At 54.2% G+C, this 22,599-nt stretch overlaps 1 protein-coding gene across 2 annotated transcripts; it reads left to right on the plus strand.

Moving 5' to 3' along the window:
* Positions 1-2,789: 2,789 nt before the first annotated feature.
* MMP11 (matrix metallopeptidase 11) lies at positions 2,790-22,568 on the plus strand. 2 transcript variants are annotated; one of them, XM_030026548.2, is made up of 8 exons: positions 2,790-2,909; positions 12,004-12,254; positions 13,501-13,644; positions 14,691-14,824; positions 17,603-17,850; positions 18,479-18,692; positions 20,080-20,337; positions 21,277-22,568. In XM_030026548.2, the coding sequence occupies exons 1-8, from the start codon at positions 2,790-2,792 to the stop codon at positions 21,408-21,410; spliced, it is 1,503 nt and encodes a 500-aa protein (XP_029882408.1). In that variant the 3' UTR covers positions 21,411-22,568. The 2 variants fall into 2 exon arrangements, with proteins under 2 accessions (XP_029882408.1, XP_040982287.1); XM_041126353.1 differs by lacking the exon at positions 2,790-2,909 and adding an exon at positions 4,198-4,453.
* Positions 22,569-22,599: the final 31 nt, after the last annotated feature.

Raw genomic sequence — 22,599 nt, forward strand, 5'->3', positions numbered from 1 at the left:
AGACATTAGAGGAGAGAAATCAGTTTCTCTGTCCTGGGGATTTGGCTTCTGGACCCTCTTCCAGCTGCTCAGGGAAACACCCAGGAGGTGTAAAGCTCCATGCTGACTTTGCAGGGAACCTAAAACCAGGTCCCCAGCCACACAGAATACAGCTGTGAAAGTCACACCAGGGAGGTGGCAGGAAACAAAGAACTTTGGACAGACAGGCTTAATCCATTTAAATTCAGTTTCTCTCTCACTTCCTCTCCTTTCCCCTGAGCTCTCATCAGAGACCTCTTCCCCCACCTCCTCTCAGTCCCAAGTGCCTTACACAGCAGTTTCTCACCCAAATGGCCCATGAACTGAAAGAGTTATTCCACCTCTTTTCTGCTCACAACAGAGCAGAATCGGACCCGGCGTTCCCTTCCTCCCTCTTGCACAGTCCCTTTCTACCAAACACCTGCTGGGGAGGGGGCTGCTGAGAGATATGAGTCCCCCCACTGGTGATTCCTGTTGAGTCTTACATCACAATGCCGCTTCGCCTGCCCAGGCGTTCACAAGGTCCCTCCTTGCTGGAAAACCTGAGGGGAGTGGAAGGAGAGCTAACACATGTGGCCAGGAGGACTTGGAAAACCCATGACAGCTCTGCCGCTTGCTGGGACTGGAAGGCATTGAGGCAGATGCCGAGCAAGAAGAGTCAGGCATGGGGATGCTGTATCAGCAACATTAGTGACTGGCAGGACCTCCTGATCACAAAGGCTTCTACTGAGCTCCTTGCAGCCATCACGAGATCCCTGAACCCCAAATTTGGCTCCAGCCTGGCAGGAGCTGCAGGAAAGCAAGCAGACAGCGTCTGCACTGAGAGATGTCAGGCTGTCAGTGCTCCGGGGCTGGGGTGGGAGCCCTGTGCTCATCTGCCAGCAGCCTCTGTACATTCAGCAAGCTGCAGATTGAGGTAGGGATGAAGGCTGCATGGACAGACAGCGGCTGAGAGACCTCCCAGCACAGGAGCGCTAGCAAAAAAGACTTCTGCAAGGCTGCGCGTAGGGCTCTCTGCACAAGGTGGGCACGCAAGCCCCCAGCCCACCCAGTGGGCCATTTTCCTGCTGCTAAACATCTACTTGCTGGGCTGGGAAATATTTGTAATCCCAAACACACCATGCACTTTCTTTTGTGTTAAGTGCCTTGGCAGAAGCCAGCAGTTCTCACACGCGGTCCCATCTCTGCAAGGACTGTGTTTCCCAGAACACCCCCTTCAAAAGTCTCCCTTTATTAGGAAGAGCCAAACTGCCTGTCGCTGCCTCGCAGGCTGCTCCCACGCCTCTCCCCACTTCCCCAGGGCATCAACAGGCTCCACTGCCATGGGCTGGAAGGCACCGAGCTCCCAGAGACACCAGCATTCAAAGACACGACACTAAAGAAAAGAGAGACAAAGGCAGGAAAGCTTTTCTCGCTGGGACCCAGCTGTCTGGCTCAGAGCAAGGCAAGAAAGTAGGATCTGCTCTGCATTCCCCAGGCACAGCCAGAATAGCAGGAGAAGGGTAAATTCCACAATGTAAAGTCTGACCCCCGTGAACACCAGCTCCTTGCTTCTTCCCTTTTGCTTCTTCCCTCCTTCCCTTTCCCCTCTTACAAGTAAGGCCTAGGCGATACGCCAAACACACTCCTCTGGTGTGGGGACATCTCACTAACAGCCCACGAGCTAGGCACTGCAGCACCTTCCAAGCACGGTCACGAGCAGGCTCTTTCTTCTCGCATCTGCTTACCGTACCCAGTATTTACATCCTCAGTATGGTTCCCATAAAACAAAACATGAACAACTGATCACAGACAAATAAAACAGTAATACAGTCCGGGATGTCAGGAAGCCTTACCCACTCCCTGCACACCAGCCCAGGCAGCTGGAGATCAAAGTTTTCTTATTTGCATACATTTCTTGAAACAATTTGCAGCTAAACTCTGTCTGCTGAGGGGATGCTGACACAGTCCAGGGCTTCTCCCATAGAAACACGAACCGAGAAACCAGATCTGTACATTGCTGCCTCCATCTCCAGGTGGCTGAGCAGATGGAGGCTTTGGCATCTCCAAAATGGGGAGCTGCTCCCTTCCTTCCCCTCCCTCAGCATCCCGCACAGGGAAAGCCTTCTTGCAAATGGTAAGCGAAGGCTGGGCACGCACAGATGGCTTCAGCAGAGCCCCGCACGGGCAAAGCAGGGATGCGGGGACATAAAACCCAGAGATGAGTGGGGACTGGGAGGTCTAAGAGGTTTGTGGCACCCCTAGGCGGGAGAGGCGAAAGACACCTTTAAACCGACCCCTTCAAAGCCGTCCCAACCCAGACGGAAACCAGTTGCAGGACTGGAAGCACTGACACCGGCCCTAGGTCATTCCAACCGCTGGAATATCATCCCCCGGGGAGAAATCCAGGGCCTCGGGGACCTCCACAACCTGCTCCGGGGGGGGGGGGGGGCGGGACCCGGTTGCACAGGGACCAGGGACGGGCAGGCGCGGGAGGGGGGTCCCGACCGGCCCGCCCCGCTCCGCCCCGCCGCCCCCGGCGGCGGGGCGGAGCGGGGCGGGCCGGTCGGGACCCCCCTCCCGCGATGCCGGCGGGCCGTGTCCCCCCGGCCCGTAGAGCCGCGGCTCGGGGAGAACAAAAGGCAGGAGCGGGAGGAGGCGCGGGGAGGAGGAGGAGGAGGAGGAGGAGGAGGAGGGCAGGCGGCCACGGAGCGGGGAAGGGGAGGGGGGGGGGGGGGGGGATGGAGAAATAAAAGGCTCAGCGGGGGGACACCCCCCCCCGCCTCCGCCCCATGTCCGAGCCCGCTCCGCCGCCCGGCATGGTCCGTCCGCCGCTGCCCGCCGCCGCCGCTTTGCTGGCCGCCGCTTTGCTGCACTGCGCGCCCGCCGCGCCCGCCCGCCGCCACAAACCGGTGAGTCGGGACCACCCGGTGCCTCTCTCTCGCCGGTGTTCCGTATCCCCCCTCCGTCGAGCCCCGAGGCTCTCCGGTACGGCTCCGAGGGGAGCATCCCCATCCCCCCCCCCCCCCCCTCCCCAAAGCCGCTCTCGGGATGCCGGTACGGGCAGCGATGCGCTGCCGGGAGTCACCGGCCGGGGGACGATGTCCCAGCGGTGCCCCCCGAGGTCCTCGGGCTCCTCTTGGCACGTTAGGCAAGTTTTCACAAGCGTGCTCCCTTCTGCGGAGCCAGCAAGGGAAAACCAGGGAGCGGGACGAGGAGGGTTTACGAGAGGACACGGGATCCCCCCTTCCTTTAAAGGCAGCAGAGCACTCGCTGCCTGCTAATAATACCACCCCCCCACCCCCCCGCATGCTGTGCTGGCAATTCCGAGAAGTGTTACGGGGAGACGAGGCTAAAGGGATGAATCAAACGCGCAGGCAAGAGGGGAGCAGCGGAGCTCTTTTTCTTCCCGCACATGCCTGCCAGATCCCAGCACCTGGGATGGAGCTGCGAGCAGCAGGGACGGCCGCTGCCGGAGAAGAGCAGCGGATTGCGAGGGATTTCGGGGGACGGGAGAAGACAGAGAGCTCCTTGTGCTGGGAATGTGTGCGTGCGTAATTGGGTTATTATATACATGCGCTTCGCTAGTGTGCCATAAAATAATGACAGAGCAAATGCCCAGTAGCAGCCCAAGGGGATTAGTTCAGGTTCTGCCGATGGTTTTATTATCAGCTCTGTCATCTGAGTACTTTCCAACTTGGCTGCTAAATATGCTGTGGGCTGGGACTTGGCACTGAGCAGCCTTGGCCCCCAAAGTGCTTGTATTATTCCAAACGAAATGTCACTGCGCTTCGCTCCGCTCTGCCTCTGAGGAAGGTGAGGCCGAGCACTCGGGCGGTGGCACTCTGCACCCCAGTTATGACACCGCTCGGCGGATTTCATCCCCATCTGAACGCAGCAAGCGGCGGGCTGGGAGGGCAGAGCTCCACCTGCGTAAAGCCGGAGACCGCTGGTTCCTGTGAGGACGCTGGCTGGGCTCTGCCGTGTGCAGGCTGTGAAGCTGCTGCTCCCGGAGGGACCTCCGTGGCCTCTGGTCCCGGTCTTGCTGCCAGCAAGGACCTGTGTGGGATCCCCGGGGAAGGGAGAGCCAGCCTGGGTTCCGCACCGTCTGAACGTGGGTCTGGTCCAGCTGCAACGTGCACCGTTCGTTTCCTTTTGCCGGTGCTTGCATCTGCTGACTGACTGCAGAGATTGCTGGGGCTCATCTGCATTGGCCAGTACCCCTTGAATGGGGGGAATACACCAAACTGCTGAAGAGCACAGAGTTAATGCAGGGGTCCAGGTCTGCCCAGGCTCCTGGTCCATCTAAGCCACCATCACACTCCTGAAGAAGGTCCCCCCAGTTCTCAGTCCACTGCCCAGAGATGGTTTCTTCCTCATCCCAGGCTAATGCTCTCCATCGTGAGTGCTAATACTTTCCTCTTGGCTGGAGTAACTCCAGGTGATGCTCCTACAGGTATGTTTTGTTCAGGAACACCTTGTGCTTGTGTGTTTGACCAGCCATGTGGAGCTCGGGGTTTCAGATCAATATATTTCACTCAGTCTTTGCAGAGGCAGTGGCTGCATTGGTTTGGGGTTGGAAATGGACAGATGATTTCCCATCCTTTCAAATAGCAGTTCTCTCATCCCAAATAGCTGCTCTTTTGGGTTGCTTATCTGGTGTCTAGGCTTCTGAAGGTTATTCTACTGCCTCTGAGGTAAAGCCAGCATCACGGTGGTTGCTCTTACACATAACGTAAGTTGACAGCAGCGCACCCCATTCCTCTCCTGGCTAGGGTACGGATGTCAGCGCAGAACGGCTGAAGTGGGATTGCTGGGCTGACAGTGGCCCACACGTACCACTCTCTACCCTCTCTAGAGAGCTCTGCCATGCCATCGCATCTTCACTTCTCTGGCTACTTTAAGTCTCTCTGCACAGAGAGATGTTCCCTGTGTCTAACAGCAGCTAAACCTTTTGCTGTCGGGTGATGAATGAGAAAGGAGCTGAGGGGCTGAACGGGGAAAAGAGACTTGCACTCCTACAAGACAGACAACGGTGACTTCCTTGAGCTGTGCTAGTAGATGGGGTGGCCAAGGACCACCCTAAGGCGCTGCAGGATGCTGCACCATGGCTGTTTGGTGCTCCAGTAACAAGTCACAATAGCAGTAACTGAGGGGGGAGGGAATCAAGGGCTAAGATTCATTTTAAAGCCAGGCTACACAGGGCAAGTTGCAGAAGGACCTGTGTTTTTTGTAGCAAACCCTGTAGATCTCCTTGACTTTTACATTAACGCCGAAAGAAAGAAAGAAAGAGAAAACTGAGAGCAGAATACAGGCTGTGTCTGGTGTCCACTGTAAAACTTGAGAACAAAAGATCTGCAGTCCTCGGGGCAGTGCACGCGCAGACATTGAATTCCTGCATTGCTTTCGGCTCCCCTGGGAAATCAAAGTCAGTCCATTTGCTGGGAAACTCTTTCTCAGTGGAGAAGTGGTGGGCACCCTCCCAGCTGCCAGCATAATCCCTCGGGAGCCATATCCTGTAGCTCTCACCCTGAACCCAGCAGGTTCCCCGCTGGAAGCATGGTGCTGCCTTCCCCGCAGCCCCGGGAGGCCGCCTGTCTTGCTGAGGGCTCAGGCAGCTCCCACAGGAAGGGTTTGATTTGCACTCTTTGGTTTGGCTATTTAAAAACTGCAGTGAGCGTTGGGGTAATTTTAGGCATGTTTATCCTCCGCTCTGGGAGAGACTCAAGACACATGTAAGCAGTTATTCTCAGCGGGTTTGCTGTGTTAGTGCTTTCACATGCAACACACATGCACACCCTGCAGTGTGGCAAGACTTGGGGTGTGCAGCTGGCAAAGCGGACCGGGAAGGGAGAAGAGAGCAGGGAGGAGGGAAGCACTTTGGGGAGGATCCCTCACTCCAGCTGATGCTGCGCTTCACTTGCTTCACCCATGCGTATCCCTCCCTGGCACCCTAAGTTGGGGGCCTCAGCAGAGGAAGGGTGCACTGTGTAGGTCTTGCTTAAAAAGAATCTTCTGTGGAAAAATTGTCCTGCAGACACTGTCAGCTCTTTCCTACTAATCCCAAATACTCGGACAGGTAAATGAAGTGTTCCTGGATATTCTTACACTGGGGATGGCTCAGCCTGTAACGTGAATGGAAGCACTGCTGAGTCTGCACATAACTGTCCAGCAAAATGAAAAGCAGAGCACTTCAGGGGTTCACTGAGGGCCAAAGACATGTTTTTAGAGGTTCACTGAGATCCTGGTGCAGATGAGACCCACAAGGACAGACAGGTGACCGCACCTTCTCCTTTTAGTGGAATTTGGGCAGGAGAGACATCACCGTCTCACAAAAGTGGCTCTGTGAAAATTAGCGAAGAGGGAAAACCCCCCAGACATCTCCAGGACTTTGGGCAGCGGGAGAGTGCTTGTCTTGTGGGTTTGGAGATCCCAGCCTACACATCTGAGCAGCATACGCTCCCCAAGGGTAGAACATCCACCCATAGCTCTGGAGAAGGCTGCGCAGCGCCAGGTGGCCGTACTCAGTGGGAGATGTCCTGGCTGTTGTCCTTGGGCTGGGCACCGGTAGCTCATTGCTCACCTTAGTTTAGATGTAATTGCACAATGAACAAAACTTTTCAACCCCCTTCCTCCTCCGCCTGGAGTGTGCCACAACCTAGAGCGGTTTCTTGGTTTCAAGGGAATTTCTAGGTCATCAGATTAAGGGCTCTTGAAACCTTTTGCTATCCTGGCATCCTGGGGCTTGTTTGCTTTGTAAGTACGCCTGTTTCTGGCAAACTGTTGCTTGGGTGACACCAGCAGCTTGGTTGTGGTGTTGATGGACTAGACTCACAAACTGTCACGTAATTAAAGTGTCTGATAATAAAAATAGTCCTGCAGTGTTTATTCATTTGCTTTCTCTTGTTACATCACAGCCTGGGTCTTCTCATTCTGTCTGTGGGCATAAACATTTGCAGTCCATAATGTTTTATGTTCCACGTTGCTTAGGAAAAATAAACATTTTCCTTTTTTCGTTGCCAACAACAACTACCCCTAAATAATCCGGAAACAAACTGTCAGGCCCCAGGAGGTAGTGCTTCATGGTGCCACGGAGTATGGGAAGTGAGTGGAGAGGAACCTCCAACTGTGTATGCACGGCCAGGCACTGCAGCACCTCCCATTTGGCCTCATTTGGCCAAAGTTTGGCCTCAGCCTTTGCGTTCTCCCAGGCTCTGTCTGCAGTGGGACCAGGCTGCAGCCCAGCATGAAGGACCCAGTCCTGTAGCAGAAGTATTTTGTGTAAGCAAAGAATTCATAGTTAGAGGGGTTGGGAAATTCTGCCTTTTTTGGGGAGAGGTAGGATCAATAAATCTGGTGGCTTTGCCTAGACATTGTTTCCACTGAGTTTCCATTGTTTCCACTAACAGTGCCTTGACCAGGAGCACGCTTAGCTCAGGGTGTGACCAGACTACAAACATAATCTGTTTCTGCCATGAAATTTCACCTGCAGCATTAGCACCTTCTGAGGCCAGCCTGCTTCTGGGACACAACCTGACTAGAGTGGAGCTGGCTCCAGTTTTACCACTAACTATCAGCTGTAGCTGCACTTTCAAATCCAACCCCTGCAAATCCATGCTGGGCTGAGGGGCAGGCTGGCCAAAAAGCTGGCCATGGTACTCTGTGCATCAGGACAACAGTGCTGATCTCAGGCAGGAATATTGCTGCAGCCTGTTAAGGGGTGCAGAGCCCCTGGGGCTGCCACCTGACAGTGGACGGAAATGGGGTGAGAGAACTGTCTTACTTGAGAACTGCAGGAGAAGGCATCTCTGCTCTCCTTCCCCACATGTTGAACTAAGCACAGGAGTGCTCCGAGGTGCAGGCTCATAGCTGGGAGGAGGATAATGCTACTAGCCAAAGAGGCAGCAAACACCAGGGTCTCGACAAACACTCTGAGTAACAGAAGGAGAAAGCAGGGAGAAACGGAAAAGCAGCAGCAGAAGGGACAGGGAGGTGGGGAGAAAGCCCATGAGCTCATCCCCTAGCAGAGGAGGAAACAGCCCCCAGTGACAGGGGAAGTATCCAAGACTGATGGGATTCGCGTTGTAACTTGTCCAGTCGCTCCCGTCTGACAGGGAGAGGGGTCTTCTTTCATGTCCGTGCTGCAGAAGCAAGCAGGAGCCCAGGTAATTAGGTACACAACAGGGGAGACAAGTTTAAGTTCAGGGCAGGCAGCAGAGGATGGACCCAGGCAGAGGAGAGCACTGGTTTTGTCAGTACCAGGCACTGGCCTCACTCTTGAGGTTATTTATACACAGCGTTGCTGATACTCCACTGTGCTGCTCCGGCTGCTTCTCCTCCTGGGAGGCTCTGGAAGGCGAGTGCTGCCCAACACAATGAGGTTAAAGATGCTCCTGGCTCCTCGGGATGGCTGGAACACTTCCTGGGATGCTTGGCCGGTGTTCATCTGGCCCCAGCAGACCCAGAAGTGATGGCTGTTGTATCACAGCACTTGAGGGCTGATAAAGCTGCGAGGAACTGAGTGGGCAGTCTGTACCTCCGCTGTGGTTTCTGCTCTCCCATGGGATCTGTCCTTTCCCTCCTGTTCCCTCTCAGCCTTTTGGTCACAAGGCTGCAGGAAGAGGCACTTTCTTTGTGAGGAGCTGTGGCCAGCCTGCAGCACAGCCCTCTGTGTGTATAGCTTTGCTCCTCTGTGCTCGTGTTGTGCAGAGATTTTGCTGCTCAGTCTCTATTGCAAAGCGCTGGCCTCTTCCCTTAGCTAAGAACTGTCTGTTCCCATGCGCAGCTGCCACCCCTGACTGCAGGTTATACTGGGAAGGGCAGTGCAAGTGGCTGCACACCCTTAGCCAGAGGCTCAGATCTGGCTCTGCACTCAGCTAGTCTGAACGCCTGCCCTGGGTTGCAGGGATTTTCCTTTGCTTTTGTCTTCGGTAATCGTTTCCCCTCTGGTGGTGGGATGGGAGGAGTGGGGATGCCCCGATCAGACCCGTTACCCAGCAGCCAGTGCCCTCCTCATCCTCTCTTCACAGGTCTGTACTAGCTTCAGCAGCAGCACAGCCCTAAGCAAACCCCTAAGCATACAGTTGGGGCATTATACCACAGCTCCGGAGAACAAAGCAGGATCTCCCCAGGAGAGGGTGGCTTCAGTGCTGCGTGGGAAGGATGCAACCTTAGCAAGAGGACACGAGAGGACACATTATCTAAGCCTTGGGAAGTGCCTGCAGCGAGGTGTGTCCAGCCAAGGAGACTGAAATCTCTAGCCTGACGTGTCTCCTGAGCATTGTTTGGCAAGTGGTTTCTGCCCGTCACATTTCCCTTGCCGGCTGCGCCTGCAGTGGCATTTTCCAGCCCTTTCCTGCCATGGTGCTAATGTCGGTGCAGTGACGACAGGGAGAGACTCGCTGTTTGTCTAGGGGCACAGTGAGCACACGGGGCAGCAGGGCAGGTCTTGCCTCCTGCTTCCACCCAGTGCCGTTCGCAGGGTCACGCTGTGTCCCCTCCCAGGGCCTGCTCTCAGCAGAGGGCAGGCAGGCAGGAGCAGGGAGGCTCCTGCCTAAGGCAGGGTGGGGTTTGGATGGCTGGAAGCTGGGATCCAGGCCAGTGGCCTTGAGGTAACCAAAGAGGAGAGAGAAAACCTACCTCTGGTCTGCCTCTGAACATGGAATCCCTGGGGGCCAGAAGAAAACAGGCAGTTCCTCCTCTTTCTGCTCCTGCTCGGAGGAAAGTGATAATCTCCAGTTTATGCCAGTGCCCCCAGCTGGTAAGGCAACAACTGGCCTTCCCAGGAGACCGGGGCAGGGGGGGTGTGTGTGCGCGCGCACGCGCTTAGCATAGGCAAGACAAAAAAACAGCAGCAAGCCCATCTGGGTCAGCCTCAGCCTGCTCACCTACCTGGGCAACTCCTGAGGGTTTCCCAGTGCTCCCAGTTCCACAGCAAGGGCTCTCTCCAGGGTCCATCTCTACTCTCCCCATGTGCCTTGGAGCAGCTGTCCTGCACCTCCTGGTCCTGGGAAACCAGACACATTCATCACCCCATGTCCTCGGGCGACAGGACCTGCCTCTGGTGGCAGTGGGTGCTCTTGAGCGCACCCAGGAGCAAGGAACCGAGTGGCCCTCCAGGCTGGGCTTTGGTGACACAGCTGCCATCATATGCTTGGCAGAGGGTCTCATCAGGGCTGCGAGCAAGGTGTTGGCCAGGATATGAACCTTATCAGCTCCTCCTGCCAGCTGTCCTTCACAGATGCTAGCTGCCAGCTCAGGCAGGGTGTCAGGCAGCTCGCAGAGAGCTCCTCTTAGAGAGACAGGTACCTCTGACCGGGCAGGGCTCCAGCATTCAGCAGGAGCAGCCTGCTGCAGACTCCCCTGGGACAGGCCAGCTTGTACTCCATCCTTCCACTAAAACACTGGATGGATTCTTAGTGCCATGGCTGGTGGCTTGGGTAGGCTTTGCTCTTCAGGATGTAAAATGACTATCTCTCTTTGCATGTGTTGATGGTGCAGTTCCCGTGGTGTGTGAAAGTGCACTGGGACACCAGGATTGGGTTGATGGTTTCTAAGGCAAAGGCTGGCAGGTGCCAAGCCACCAAGGTTGTCCATCTGGCTGGGGAGGACAAGTTGGCAGGCTGGAGTGGTGACAGACACACGAAAAGCCGGACACCTAAACTGCACCTTGTGTGACCTCCCTGGCTCCTTTTTCCATCTGTGCATCGCTCAGAGGCACAGGGCCACTGCAGAGCTGGGAGCTCAGTAGCGGAATTAATGCCAAGGGCTTCACACTTCATTCCAGCCTGCATGAATGGGCTCATTGTAGGGAACAGAGTGGCGGCAGCACGCGGATTACACGGCATCATGGCAGCTCTGGCATCATGCCATCCTGACCTTTGTGTCCCCGGCAGGGCAGCCAGGAGAGCTGGCCTGGAAGAAGGCAGCTCTTTGCAGGGGAAGGAAGGGGACCCCTAAAGCCCTGGAGCCCTGTGGGACAGAGCCTGCTGGTCTGAGTAGAGATGCATCACTGCTGCATCTCAGCTCCTCCTGCTGCTCAAACACCTTTAAATTTGCCTGCACAGAATCAGGCAAAAAAGTCCACATTTGGTCCTCTGGCTTGCATGGTGATGCAGGGACCAAGTGCCTCTCACCCCACATGCCTCACAGCAGGTTGGGGATTATGCTTGGGTTGTGTCATGGTGGCCCCATAGTCCTGCTGTCAGGTGGGAAACCAATGGAAGTCAGCTAATTAGCATTAATTTATGTTGCCAAGAGGAACCGTGCTTTTCCAACTAAGTGTGGGAGACCCCAAGTGATCTTATCCCCAAGCAGAGTCACAGGCGCAGTGAGGCAGGGGGGTATGGTCCTGTGCCTCACTCTGCAGAATCGGTGACCTCAGGCAGCGATAGGGGCTGCAGGGACAGTCACTGCGGCTCTCTGCCCCATGGGCTGGGCTAAGTCACCCCCCAGGCCCATGTGTCCTGCTCTCCAGCTTGTGATGTCCCCTAGCCATGCTGAGAGCCTGCTCACCATGCCAGGACAGCAAGGGGACACTATGGAAGCAACAGCAGGGAGCACAACTGTGTGCTGGGAACTAAAGGCTTCCTCCCATTAATATCACCTCTACCCAAGGGCCAGGAGGGAATAAAGGATTTGGGGCAAAAGGGGAGAATTTTCTCCCTAGTGATTTGTTTTGTTCTTGAAGGGTCTGGTTCTCATCCACTGCTTGCAAAAGCATTTCCTGCCGGCCAGCCGCCAAGGAAAAGCGGACCAAAAATAGCCCAGTGCTTAGGGGGTGCCATGGCATGACACAGTGCCTCCCAGGTACGACCTGGCCTCGGAGCAGCAGAGCCCAGGGAACGGAGGATGTTTGTGGGGAGCAGTTGGTGCCCGAGCAGTGGGGGAACAGCCCCAGGCAGAGGAACTCACCACTGCAGGACTGCTGTGGGCAGATGTTCACTGCTCTGCATCAGGATGTCTCTTCCCAGACACTGAGGTCATGGCTTTGCTTTTCCCTTTTAGGACATGTCTCGAAAGCATCACACCTGGAAGGAGCAGAGTCCTTGGCTGTCTTCCTTGGTGAATGCCGTGGGGACCGGTGTGCCTGCCAAGGGCTTCCCCGTGGGTGCGGATGAGCAGGTGGCACGCTGGAACCCACCCCGCTGCGGCGTGCCGGACCTCCCAGTGTTGCCAGACGGCCAGAACGGGCGGAACCGGCAGAAGCGGTTTGTCCTCTCCGGCGGACGCTGGGACAAGACCGATCTCACCTACAAGTAAGAGAGGCCCGAAAACGGGAGTCAGGCTGGTTTGCTTCTCCCTCCCCAAACCTCTCAGTCTGATGTTCCCTGGAGCGCGGCACGCTGTGATGACCATAAAAGCTGGAGGGCAGCCAGGGGGCAGGGGAGCCACATGCTGAACCACCAGCAGAGTCGTACCCAGCACCTCCACATCCCCTCATGCACACCCTCCCATAAACACAGCTGCCCACCCACCCCTGCCCAAACGCATTCTGCGCAGCCGTTGCATCACCCCTCGCTCAGTCCCGCATCAACACCCCCGTGCACATACAATCACTTCCTTACATCAAACCCCTGACACGTGCCAAGCCGAGCCTCCAACACCAGTCCTCTCGTGCTGTACCTTTGCCCCTACAGCCACCCCTCTGTGGGCTCGCCTCACAGTTTATTTTAAAAAGACCTTTTTATTCAGCTGTTATTGATGTTCCCATAAACACGACTTCAGTGTAAAGTTTTGCCCAAATCACCCCACACATTCTCAATTGCAAATCTGCTCAACAGGCTTGCGGGAGGGTTGTGCTGCCTCCCCAGTTGCCCACAGGGGCATGAGTGGAGAAGTGAGCACACTTGTATGGACCTTGACAGCATGTAAATCATCTTCTGTTTAATTAAATGCAGGAGACAGTTCCTCATAGTGTTAGGGGCCTGTAGATAACAGAAAGGCTTTTTTTTTTTTTTTTTTTTTTGGTCAACAATGTTAAAGAAAGAAACACAGCAGAGATGAACACACACCAACACTGTTAATGGAAGGGAAAGAAAGCTCCATCTGTGGCAGACCTTACAGCCTGCTTATGTTATAGGATGGCAGAAGAGGCAGCAGCAGCTCTGAGTGAGCCCAGGTTTCCAGGGGCAAAAAACGCAGAGATTAAGGAGGAGAAATCACATCACACCACTCCCAGGCACCTCTGTGGGGGTGGACCCACAGGAGACAGACCTGGGAAATGCTGCAGCACTTCAGGAAAACACAGATCTGCAAAGCTCTCCAGAGAGCTCACCTCTGGGCCCACCAGCCAGAGGGTTTCAACACTAATGGCATTTATCTGCTGCACATGTTGTCTGGAAGAGGGTGCCGGGGCAGTGCTTGTATGGACTGGAAATGTTCCGGTGCTGAGAGAGAGTGGCAGCCCTAGTGACGTTGATCCTACAGCTAGTGTCTTCATGACAGCAGTGTCCATGGGACAGCGGCTGATGCTCTCCTCATCCAGTGTCCGTTGCCTTTCAGAATTATCAGGTTCCCGTGGCAACTTGTAAAAACTAAAGTGAGAAGGACCATCGAGGAAGCTTTGAAAGTGTGGAGTGACGTGACCCCGCTGACCTTCACTGAGGTACAGGAGGGACGGGCTGACATCGTCATCGATTTCACAAGGTGAGCATGGTGGGCAGCAGCACCCTCCTCCCAGACAGAGAAGCAGCCTTCCACGCAAGACCCCAAGCCTCTAACCAGAGCAGAGAACTGCCAGCACACAAGTTAGGCACTTAAATGGAGGTTCACTTCTGCTTTCAGACACGGATGTTTTTGGGTTTGTTTTTTTTTGTCAGTTGTGGGCTGCTTGGTGTAAGTGCAGCTGTTCCATGCTGGCTGTGCACAGTACTGTTACTGATCATTCATTAATTTTCCTGGTATATTTACGTTTCTCTGCCCACAGACTGTTTTCCTAAGCGTTTGTTTTGACTTTCCATCTTCAGGTCCTCCATCCTGTCCCTTGACTGAACAACGTAACTGTCTGCCCAAAGACAAATACAGTTTCTTGGTTAAATGAATCTTGGCTCTCAGCCTGAAATTCACTTTTGGCAAAATACGCATGGGGGCAAAGACTTCCCTCTGCTGCGTGTTTGCACAGAACTAATAAAGGCAGTGGAGACCGTCCAAGCAGTGATGCAATTTGCATGCTGTGTATTTGCCTGTGCCTCCTTCAGCTCTCTAAAGTGGCCACGTCTCTCATGGGTTACCTTCATTACTCAACATGGGCTTGGCTTGAGTGAGGACCTGAGGGTTTGGCTGGATTCGCTGCCGGCTGCCCCTCCGCATCCCCCCACCACTCAGCTATGTTGACTTAATCTTGGCTTGAGCAGTCATCTCCTTAATTCTTTAGGCTCCATGATCAGCTCTGGGCTGGAAGCTGAACAGGGGGAGGAGAGAAACATCCCTGAGAAAACATACGAACTCCCCAGGTCTTGGCGTGACCGAGCTCTGCTTCCTCAATGCTTGGTGTGACCAAGCTCTGCTTCCTCAGAAGTGGGTTTGTGGCAATCAGAAGGGCTCCGAGCAGTTGATCTGGACTGGTGGGATGAACTTGGGATGGGAGCGAGAGCTGCTGTCCCCTCCCAGTGGCTCCCCACCTTCGGCCATACAATGCTGTTCACTGGAGGTACGTGACTGTTTGTCTGAGGTGCAACGTGTCTTCCCTCCAGGTACTGGCATGGAGACAACTTGCCTTTTGACGGGCCCGGAGGAATCCTGGCACACGCGTTCTTCCCCAAGACACACCGGGAGGGAGACGTCCATTTTGACTATGATGAGACCTGGACGATTGGGAACAACCTGGGTACGGTACCGTTTCAAGGGGAGCTGTGGACGCTCCAGGATGCTTATCAGTGCGCTTTGAAATTATTCCGTTGTGATGTGAACAGGGGCCCTGTAAAACTGAGAGGCACCAATCATTTTTGTGGTGTGCATTATCGTCTCCCACCACTTACAAGCCTACTGTTAGTACTGAGGTCTTTCCTTGTCATCTTTCAGCCACAGCAAAGCCAGTGTCCAGCAACCAGGACCCTGGCTGCCTGGTGGGCTCCCCCTTTGTGGGGAAAGAAAGAGAGACAGCTCCTCTGCCCAGCTATGTGCCCTGCCACTTGGGAATTGCACCCAGCATTGGCAGGAGCCATTAGAAATAAAGCAAGGGAAGGATGAAGGAAAACTGAGGCTCAAGCACGGGGTGACACAGTTGTCTTCCAAAGGACAGCCTCAGCCCCAGTCCCTGCAAGCGCTCTTCACCATCCGCCCTCAAACAAGTCCATAAAGGGAAACCACCCAGGCTCCAGCTCTGTCCCCGTAGCCTGGGAATGCTCTGACCATAAACAACACCACATCGAGTCAAGACTCTTTTTTTCTTTTTTTTTTCTTCTTTTTGCTAATAATAGATCCAAGCTGGTAGCTCTCTGCTTGGGCACTCAGGGTCTGGTGTCACAGTATCTCATGAGATGCTGCAGTGCCGCCTGGGACCATCTGGATCAGTGCCCAAAGCATCAGTTTCTGCAAGACCCACCAAAATTAACCCAGGTCAGCCCCTCCTCCTCCTTCCCAGTTTATCTACAGGGACAAAGAAACAATCACAAAAGCCCAAGTTAAACCGCTGCCTCTCTGGGGTTTCCCAAACATTTTGCCACGTTCAGGGCTCAGATGGACTCCCCCAAAGTCCACGTCATTGTCAGTTGTACACCAACTTGAATCTCTGCGTCGGGCACAGGACCGCTATGTCTCCGACCCTGCTCATGCTGACCCAAAACGAGAACCAGAGAGCACCAGACCTTTCTGCAGAAGTGTTTCTGCTCTTGAGAGAAAGGTGGGCTCTGCCATTTTTCACCCTCTGTTGGGGCTCCCTGTGTTGTTGAAGAATTTCCTACATTCTCCCACAAAGACAGTGTTGGAGGCAAACCAGAAACTGAAAATGGATGCCAGTTCCCGTCAGAATCCAGCCCTATTCCATGGCCTTTTTTTCCTCCTCTACGTCTTCCATAAATAAATGTTGTAAAAGCTCTTTGCAGCTAATTGCCATTTAATATGCTGAAAAGAGCTTTACAATATAAACATGGATAAATCCTTGACTCAGCTCTCAGTGAGACGGGGAAATCCTTAGCCTCATTTTACAGACGGGAGAGCAGAAGTACAAGGAGGGCTAAGGTGTGCCCTGGGGTCACCCCAGAGCCGTGCAGGAAGCAGGACTCCACGTGGAGGACCTTCTGTGAGGGACACAGGGATGCTGCCCAGCACAGCTCCTTCAGGCGTGCTGTTGTCCACCTCCCCCAGAGAATCTGACAATAGCACAGCTGATCTGCCAACACTGGAAAGCATCAAGTGAGGAGTCTGCCAAGCTAAACAGAAGTGTCTGAAAGTTTGTAATAAATCACTGACATAGAAATCCCACTTTCTCAGCTGACCTAGATGTGTCGATTTAATTGGGTCAGTGCTGTGCAAATTCATCGCTTCAACGTAAAGCTGACCAGCAGAGGAAGACAGGGGCTCACCTTCCCCTCTGCCCTTCCCAGGTGTTCCTCCCAGCTGCATCCCGCCCTGTCCCGTCCCGTCCCGTCCCATCCTGTCCCAGTGCTGAGAAGTGACCTGCTCCCCTGGAGCCAGCAGGGAAATCCTGCTTGGAGCAGCGAGGCTGGCTGACTCACATCCCTGCCCTTCTCATCACTTGGGCTGCAGCTTGGAGGATTTCTGGCTGAGGGAAAGTGAATGAATACGCTGGGACTTGTCAACAACCAGCCCCGCTCAGAAGCTTTGCTGCTTAATATGCCTCTCTTCTAGCTTTCCCTGAAATTCATCAACTTCAAAAATGATCCACTGGAAGCTATACAACACCTGCCAAATGACACATTTTTGCATACTGAAATCGACTTTCCCCCCCCTCCTTTTCTAGATGCTGCAAGGTCATGTATTCCTAAAACGTGATCTCCCATAAATCTACTTGAGTCTGGTGAAGGCAGCCCAGGCCTTGACATTGGATAATTTTTTATGAATTTATTTCTAAATGTCACCTTTTTGCTACAGTCCACACACAAGCAATAAAGGAGCTCCCTCTGCTGTCTGTGTGACAATGGCCATTAGCAAGTTTTAATCCTCACTGACACAGGTATCTTCCACAGTGGATGTGATCTAAGTGGGACCTGATACGCTGCTGCTGTAGCCAACAACTGCTGCAAGGCTGGGTGGACAAAATCTAACCTTACCACCCCGACATCTACTTCTATGGGCCAGACTTCCTCCCCGTGCAAATTTCTTCTACCCAAAAGCACACAGAAAACCCTTTTCTTCCTGATAGCTGGTGGGGTACAGAAGCCCCTGGCGACGGAATTACAAATTACCAACATGCCCAGGCTAGTACTACCTCAGTGTATGAATTCACTCAGAGTGCTCCAGGAAAACCCTGGGAACAACAACCTGTGAGCACTGTAGTCAAGACAGATTTCTCTTTCCTCGCATTAGGCTCCTACAACATACCTCAGTGCATTGTCAGTGGCTGATAATTGGTAGAAGTGAGCCTAGGAGGCAGGCGTCCCCCACACAAGCAGGCAAAAGCATCTTCCATCTTTTCCCTTTGCAGGCACTGACCTTCTCCAAGTGGCTGCTCATGAGTTTGGCCACGTCCTGGGCCTGCAGCACACAGCTGTCTCCAAGTCACTAATGTCTCCTTTCTACATCTTCCGCTACCCACTAAGCCTGAGTGAGGATGACAAGCAAGGTATCCAGTACCTCTACGGGAAACCCAAACTGGATCCCGACCCAACCCCAACTCAGCCTGCAGAGCTGCCCCAGCCAGACCTTGAAACAAATGAGATCACCAACGTGGAGGTGAGTCAACAGCTTGTCCATGTCCTCCTCTAACACCACGGCTGGCACCGTCCTCACCAGGAGGCCAGCAGCAGGCTTACACATGGTTTGGTGTCTGTGCCTTCCACGCATGCTGCTGAGCCCAGGTCTGGACCCCATGGCTGGCACTGCCAGCCAGCCTGGGATGTGCGGGGAGGGGATCTTTGGGCAGCACATACCCAACCAAAACTAGCTGAAAACAGGACAGTTGCATTAGCGACCCACAGAGTTTTGCAGCCCTGGAGCTGTTTGGCCAGGCCGTGCCTGAAGCGAGTGCTGTAGATGCCAGAGGGCAGGGGATCCTGCTGTTGAAACCTCCTTCTGCCTAACCATGCCTGGGAGGTCTTCTTCCGAGCAGCGTCCCTCAGGAACGGGCTGGATTTAAACAGCATTTAGGAAAAGATTCTGCTGCCAGGAGCGGAGAGTGTTAGCAGGCTTTGCTGATGAGACATCTGGAGGATGTATGGTCCTTCTGTGGGCTCAAAGTGAGGGTGGCCAAGTGCGGTGCAGGGTAAAGGCCTGGGCGCAGGGACTTCTCGTCTGTTGAACCCAGCCTGGGCAAGGGGGGGCTCCCACGAGTCCAAGCACCTGACCGACCGTGCTTTGGCAGTCTGTGCAGCCTGATGCCTGCGACACAGCTTTCGAAGCCGCGTCCACCATCCGAGGGGAGCTGTTCTTCTTCAAGTCCCGCTATGTGTGGCGGCTCCGAGCTGGAAAGCTGCAGGATGGCTACCCAGCCCTGGCCTCCCGCCACTGGCAGGGGATCCCCAGCTCTGTCGATGCCTCCTTCGAGGACCCTCTGGGCAATATCTGGTTTTTCCAAGGTAAGAGCTGGGCTGGGATCAGACAGCTCAGAAATGCGTCTTCTTTACCGGGGGGTATTCAGGACCCAACAAGTTCCTGGGAGAAAAAACCTTCTGGGCATCCTCAGCAATCCAGTGATCCTTGCTATTTGTTTCTTTCTCTGTTTAGTTTAAACTTTTTAGCCGATTATTGAGGGAGGAAGAGAGAAGGAGGGGTCACTTTTATTTTAGACACAGCCATGATATCCCATTCTCCTCCTCTGGAACACAAACACTTGTTTTGAGCCTCTGCCCTGGCAATGCTGCAGAGGAGGAGGAAGGAAACACTTGCTCCATCTCCCCAGCTGTCCTTGGAAGCACTGTGCCAGAAGACAGCCCCAGACACTTTCACAGGTTGTGAAACTCCTGAGCCTGTGCCCCCGAGGCCCTGCTCAGGGGATGGACAGCATCTTCTCTGCACCTCAGAGGCCTGGATGCAGAGCTTCTGTAGTACCCCCAGACTGAGCGAGCCTACAGGGGGCTTGTGTGCAGAGCCAGGCAACCTCCTGCCACCACGGGGATTAAAAACCAGTCACCCACAGGGAGCCAAACCTCCTCCTGGCCACTTCTGGAGTTCCAAGACCAGCAACAACCCCTGTTTCAGCTCCACTGTTTTCCTTAATGCTCTTTCCAAGTGTAAATTTAATAGTGGGGATGCAGAATGACGTGGGTGCCCAGCTGCCTTGGGTGTGCATGCCCCGCCTGCGTGCTGTGAGACCGAGTACCAGAAAGCACGCCACATGGCTCTGCAGGCAGTGTTCCTGCATAAACAGATTACTTAGCACCTGACCTGCACACTAGGACTTACAGTGCTAAAATTGGCAGGCTCCTACCATCAGTTAAAATGAGATAAGGGGAAAGTATTACATGCCGTAGGCTAATTACAGAGATTCCCATTTTAATCTAATCTGGAAATATGCTTCCAGTCTGTGTTTCAGCTTGGCAATTTCTTCCTCATTTCTGTAGCTTGCTCCTTTACAGCCGCATGCCCCCTTTATGCCTGTGCATGCCCACATATGTTCTCCTCCAAGCGCCGAGTTTGCAGGGCAGAGGCTGCTCCCTCCAGCCAAGTCTTTTATTATAACTTTCACAAATAGGAGAAAAGACATCTGCTAAAATGGTCCTCCTCGTCCCACCGCTGACACCCTCCAGGTTGGACCGAGGTGGGAAGTCAACTCCTTGCACTGATGGCACTTTGGGCACCTGTCAGTGACAGTGTCCATGATACTGGTGGGGTTTTTGCCTCTCAGGTGCAGCTTTCCCTGGGAACTCTGCCAAGGCACCAGCTGCAGTTGTGCAGTTCACTGCCAAATTATCAGACACCAAAAAGCTTCTGACCCCTTGTCTCCCTTTTCTGTCTCCTTGCCAGATTCTCAGTACTGGATTTATGATGGTGAGAGACGGGTATCTGGTCCCACCCCGACTGTGGAGCTGGGACTCCCTGCATCCCCTGTGCAGGCAGCTCTGGTGTGGGGGGCTGAGAAGAACAAGATCTACATCTTCAGTGGAGGCAACTACTGGCGCTTCAACCCTCACACCCGCCAGGTGGACAACATCTACCCCCGCACCATGGCTGACTGGCGCGGCGTCCCTCCGGAGATAGATGCGGCTTTTCAGGATGAGTTTGGTCAGTGCCAGCAGGGACATGGCCTGCTCTGGGGTGGGTGCTTAGGCTGACACCACTGCCCAGCTGGAAGAACTGGGCAGATTTAGACATTTGGTAGTAGTGGACACTTCCCAGCCGTAGCACACGCCATATAGTGCAGAGAGAAAGGGGCAGCTCCCTCCAGTGGGTAGGGAACTGAGGCTTCTCCCATAAAAGTGAGAAGTTTTATCATTATTCATTGCAACAATCAACAGTTAAGTATCTGATAGAAAGAATTCAAACTTCTGACCAAGAAATGGACACAGAGTCTAGCCAGCTGTTACCTCTCCTGACAAAGAAAGTGATGAGAAGACAGCAGAAACGATGCCCACACTTCAGCCTAGGCAGCTGTCCTGAATGAACAGGCTGCTTTTGGTATTGCCTAGTCCTCCCAGATGTGCCCCATGCTGAAGACAGTATGACAGTGCCACAGAAACACTGGGGACAGCCAGCATGCTTGGGATGACAGGTGTGGTGACTACCTCTTTCCTCCCAGAGGATGCAGTGGCACGGCTCCCCACTGCTTCCAGAGCCTAAATCCCAGGGCAGCTTCCCCACAGTAACAGATGGTCTGCAGCAGGTCTTCACAAGCTCCCTGTCATAGGCCCTGTTCAGCTTCTAGATGTCCTCTGCCCTCTCAGGGCCAGGTCACTACATGGGTACAGCATATTTAAAACCACCAGGCATATAAAATAAAATCCATGCTGTTTTTTCTCCCATCAAAACCAAAACAGTGTGAAAGAACAGTCAGTGTAAGCCACAAGCCTGGGTTCAATGAAAATAATCTAGCAGCATCTCCTGCCTCTTCCAGGCTCTCTTTTGGTACTGCACATGCTACAGCATCAGCTAGACAAAATGCTAGGAAAGAGCTCTGAGCTGCGTGAACCCTGCCTCTTCTAACCCTTCCTCTCTCACCCACAGGTTTTGCCTACTTCCTGAGAGGTCGAGATTACTGGAAGTTCGACCCAGTCCAGGTGAAAGTGCTGGAGGGCTACCCACGCCAGATCAGCCAGGACTTCTTCAGCTGTACACCTTCCTCCAACTCCTTCAGATGAGGGGGATGCCTGTGTCCTCCACACTCCCCTTTCATCACCCTTACCTCCAGCAGCCACACAGAGGGTTCCCTCTGCCATTCCTGGCTTCCTTCCAGGTTCAGCATCTGACACAACAGGTGTCTGTCACAACAAGTGACAAAGTTTACTCCTGTCCAGTTCCAGCAGCCCCAGCTTCAGTTGTTATCAATGTAAAAGCATCTGCCGTGTTCTTTGCAGGCAAGAGCGGCCACTAAACACTTAACGTGGCCACGCTCTTCTAGCAATAGCATCCCAAAAGCCATCAAGCCAGCCTGGATCGGGATCACACTCTCCTAATTAACCCGGACCCCATCCTGTAGAACTGATCCGATGGCATTTCCTATGTTTACATAGCTCCCAACAGCAGCCCTTTGCTGCTCCAGATGTTGGCCTTGGAGGAGGGCTTCCACTGAGATGGCTCCCTTAGCCTTAGCCAGGGGCTTTAAAGGACACAGACTGTACCTGCGGAGGAATGCAGACGTGCGGCTGCTGCCAGGGTCACTTCACCAGGGCTGCCGTGGTGACTGCCAGGACCCTGCCACAGCCCTACTCCCGGTTTTATGTTGTATCACTAGTATGCATTAGGATTTTATACCGATTTGTACATAGACAAGGGGCCCCCTTCCTTCCACGGTGCTGGGTGCCAGTGCTGGACACTGCCCCGTTGCTCCCCGTGCTCATACCGAGTCAGGTTCCCCATCCTGGGTTGCTCACGACTGCACTGATCGGTCTCGCACCACTGTTCCCAGTCCGCCCGGACACCCGGCTGGCGGCTCACTCCGTACAGCCCCGCTCCAGCTCTTTGCACAATCTCGTTGCTACATCACCTTATACCAAAAAAAAAACCAAAAAAACCCCAAAAAACCCAAACCAAAACCCCAAAGGGGCTGCGGCCGGTTTCTTCCCTTTTCACCCGTCGACCCAGCCGTGCCCCTCGCCGTTCCGCGACCCGGGTGACCGGCTGGAGACAGCGAGCGGGCCGCGGGGGGTGACCTGTACCCCAGCCCCGGGGGTCTCGGTGCCGGCCCCTCCTCACGAACGCAGCTGTAAATGTTTGTAGAGCCTGTACAGCCCCTCCTCCGTGCGTACACGTCCCCCCCGTGCGAGTACTCTCTGTATTTATGTACCGCCCCGCGCCAATAAAACGCCTCTTTTCTAACCGCTGCCCGCC

The sequence above is a fragment of the Aquila chrysaetos genome, chromosome 9 (genome assembly GCF_900496995.4).
Source record: "Aquila chrysaetos chrysaetos chromosome 9, bAquChr1.4, whole genome shotgun sequence".
In the NCBI taxonomy this organism is placed as follows: domain Eukaryota; kingdom Metazoa; phylum Chordata; class Aves; order Accipitriformes; family Accipitridae; genus Aquila; species Aquila chrysaetos.

What these genes read in the sequence shown, in the direction of transcription:
- MMP11 (XM_030026548.2), top strand. Translation starts at nt 2,790, where the DNA reads ATGTCCGAGCCCGCTCCGCCGCCCGGCATGGTCCGTCCGCCGCTGCCC. An exon ending in CCGCCCGCCGCCACAAACCG is followed by an intron (nt 2,910 to 12,003) that starts GTGAGTCGGGAC and finishes TTTCCCTTTTAG; the next exon opens with GACATGTCTCGAAAGCATCA. An exon ending in AAGACCGATCTCACCTACAA is followed by an intron (nt 12,255 to 13,500) that starts GTAAGAGAGGCC and finishes GTTGCCTTTCAG; the next exon opens with AATTATCAGGTTCCCGTGGC.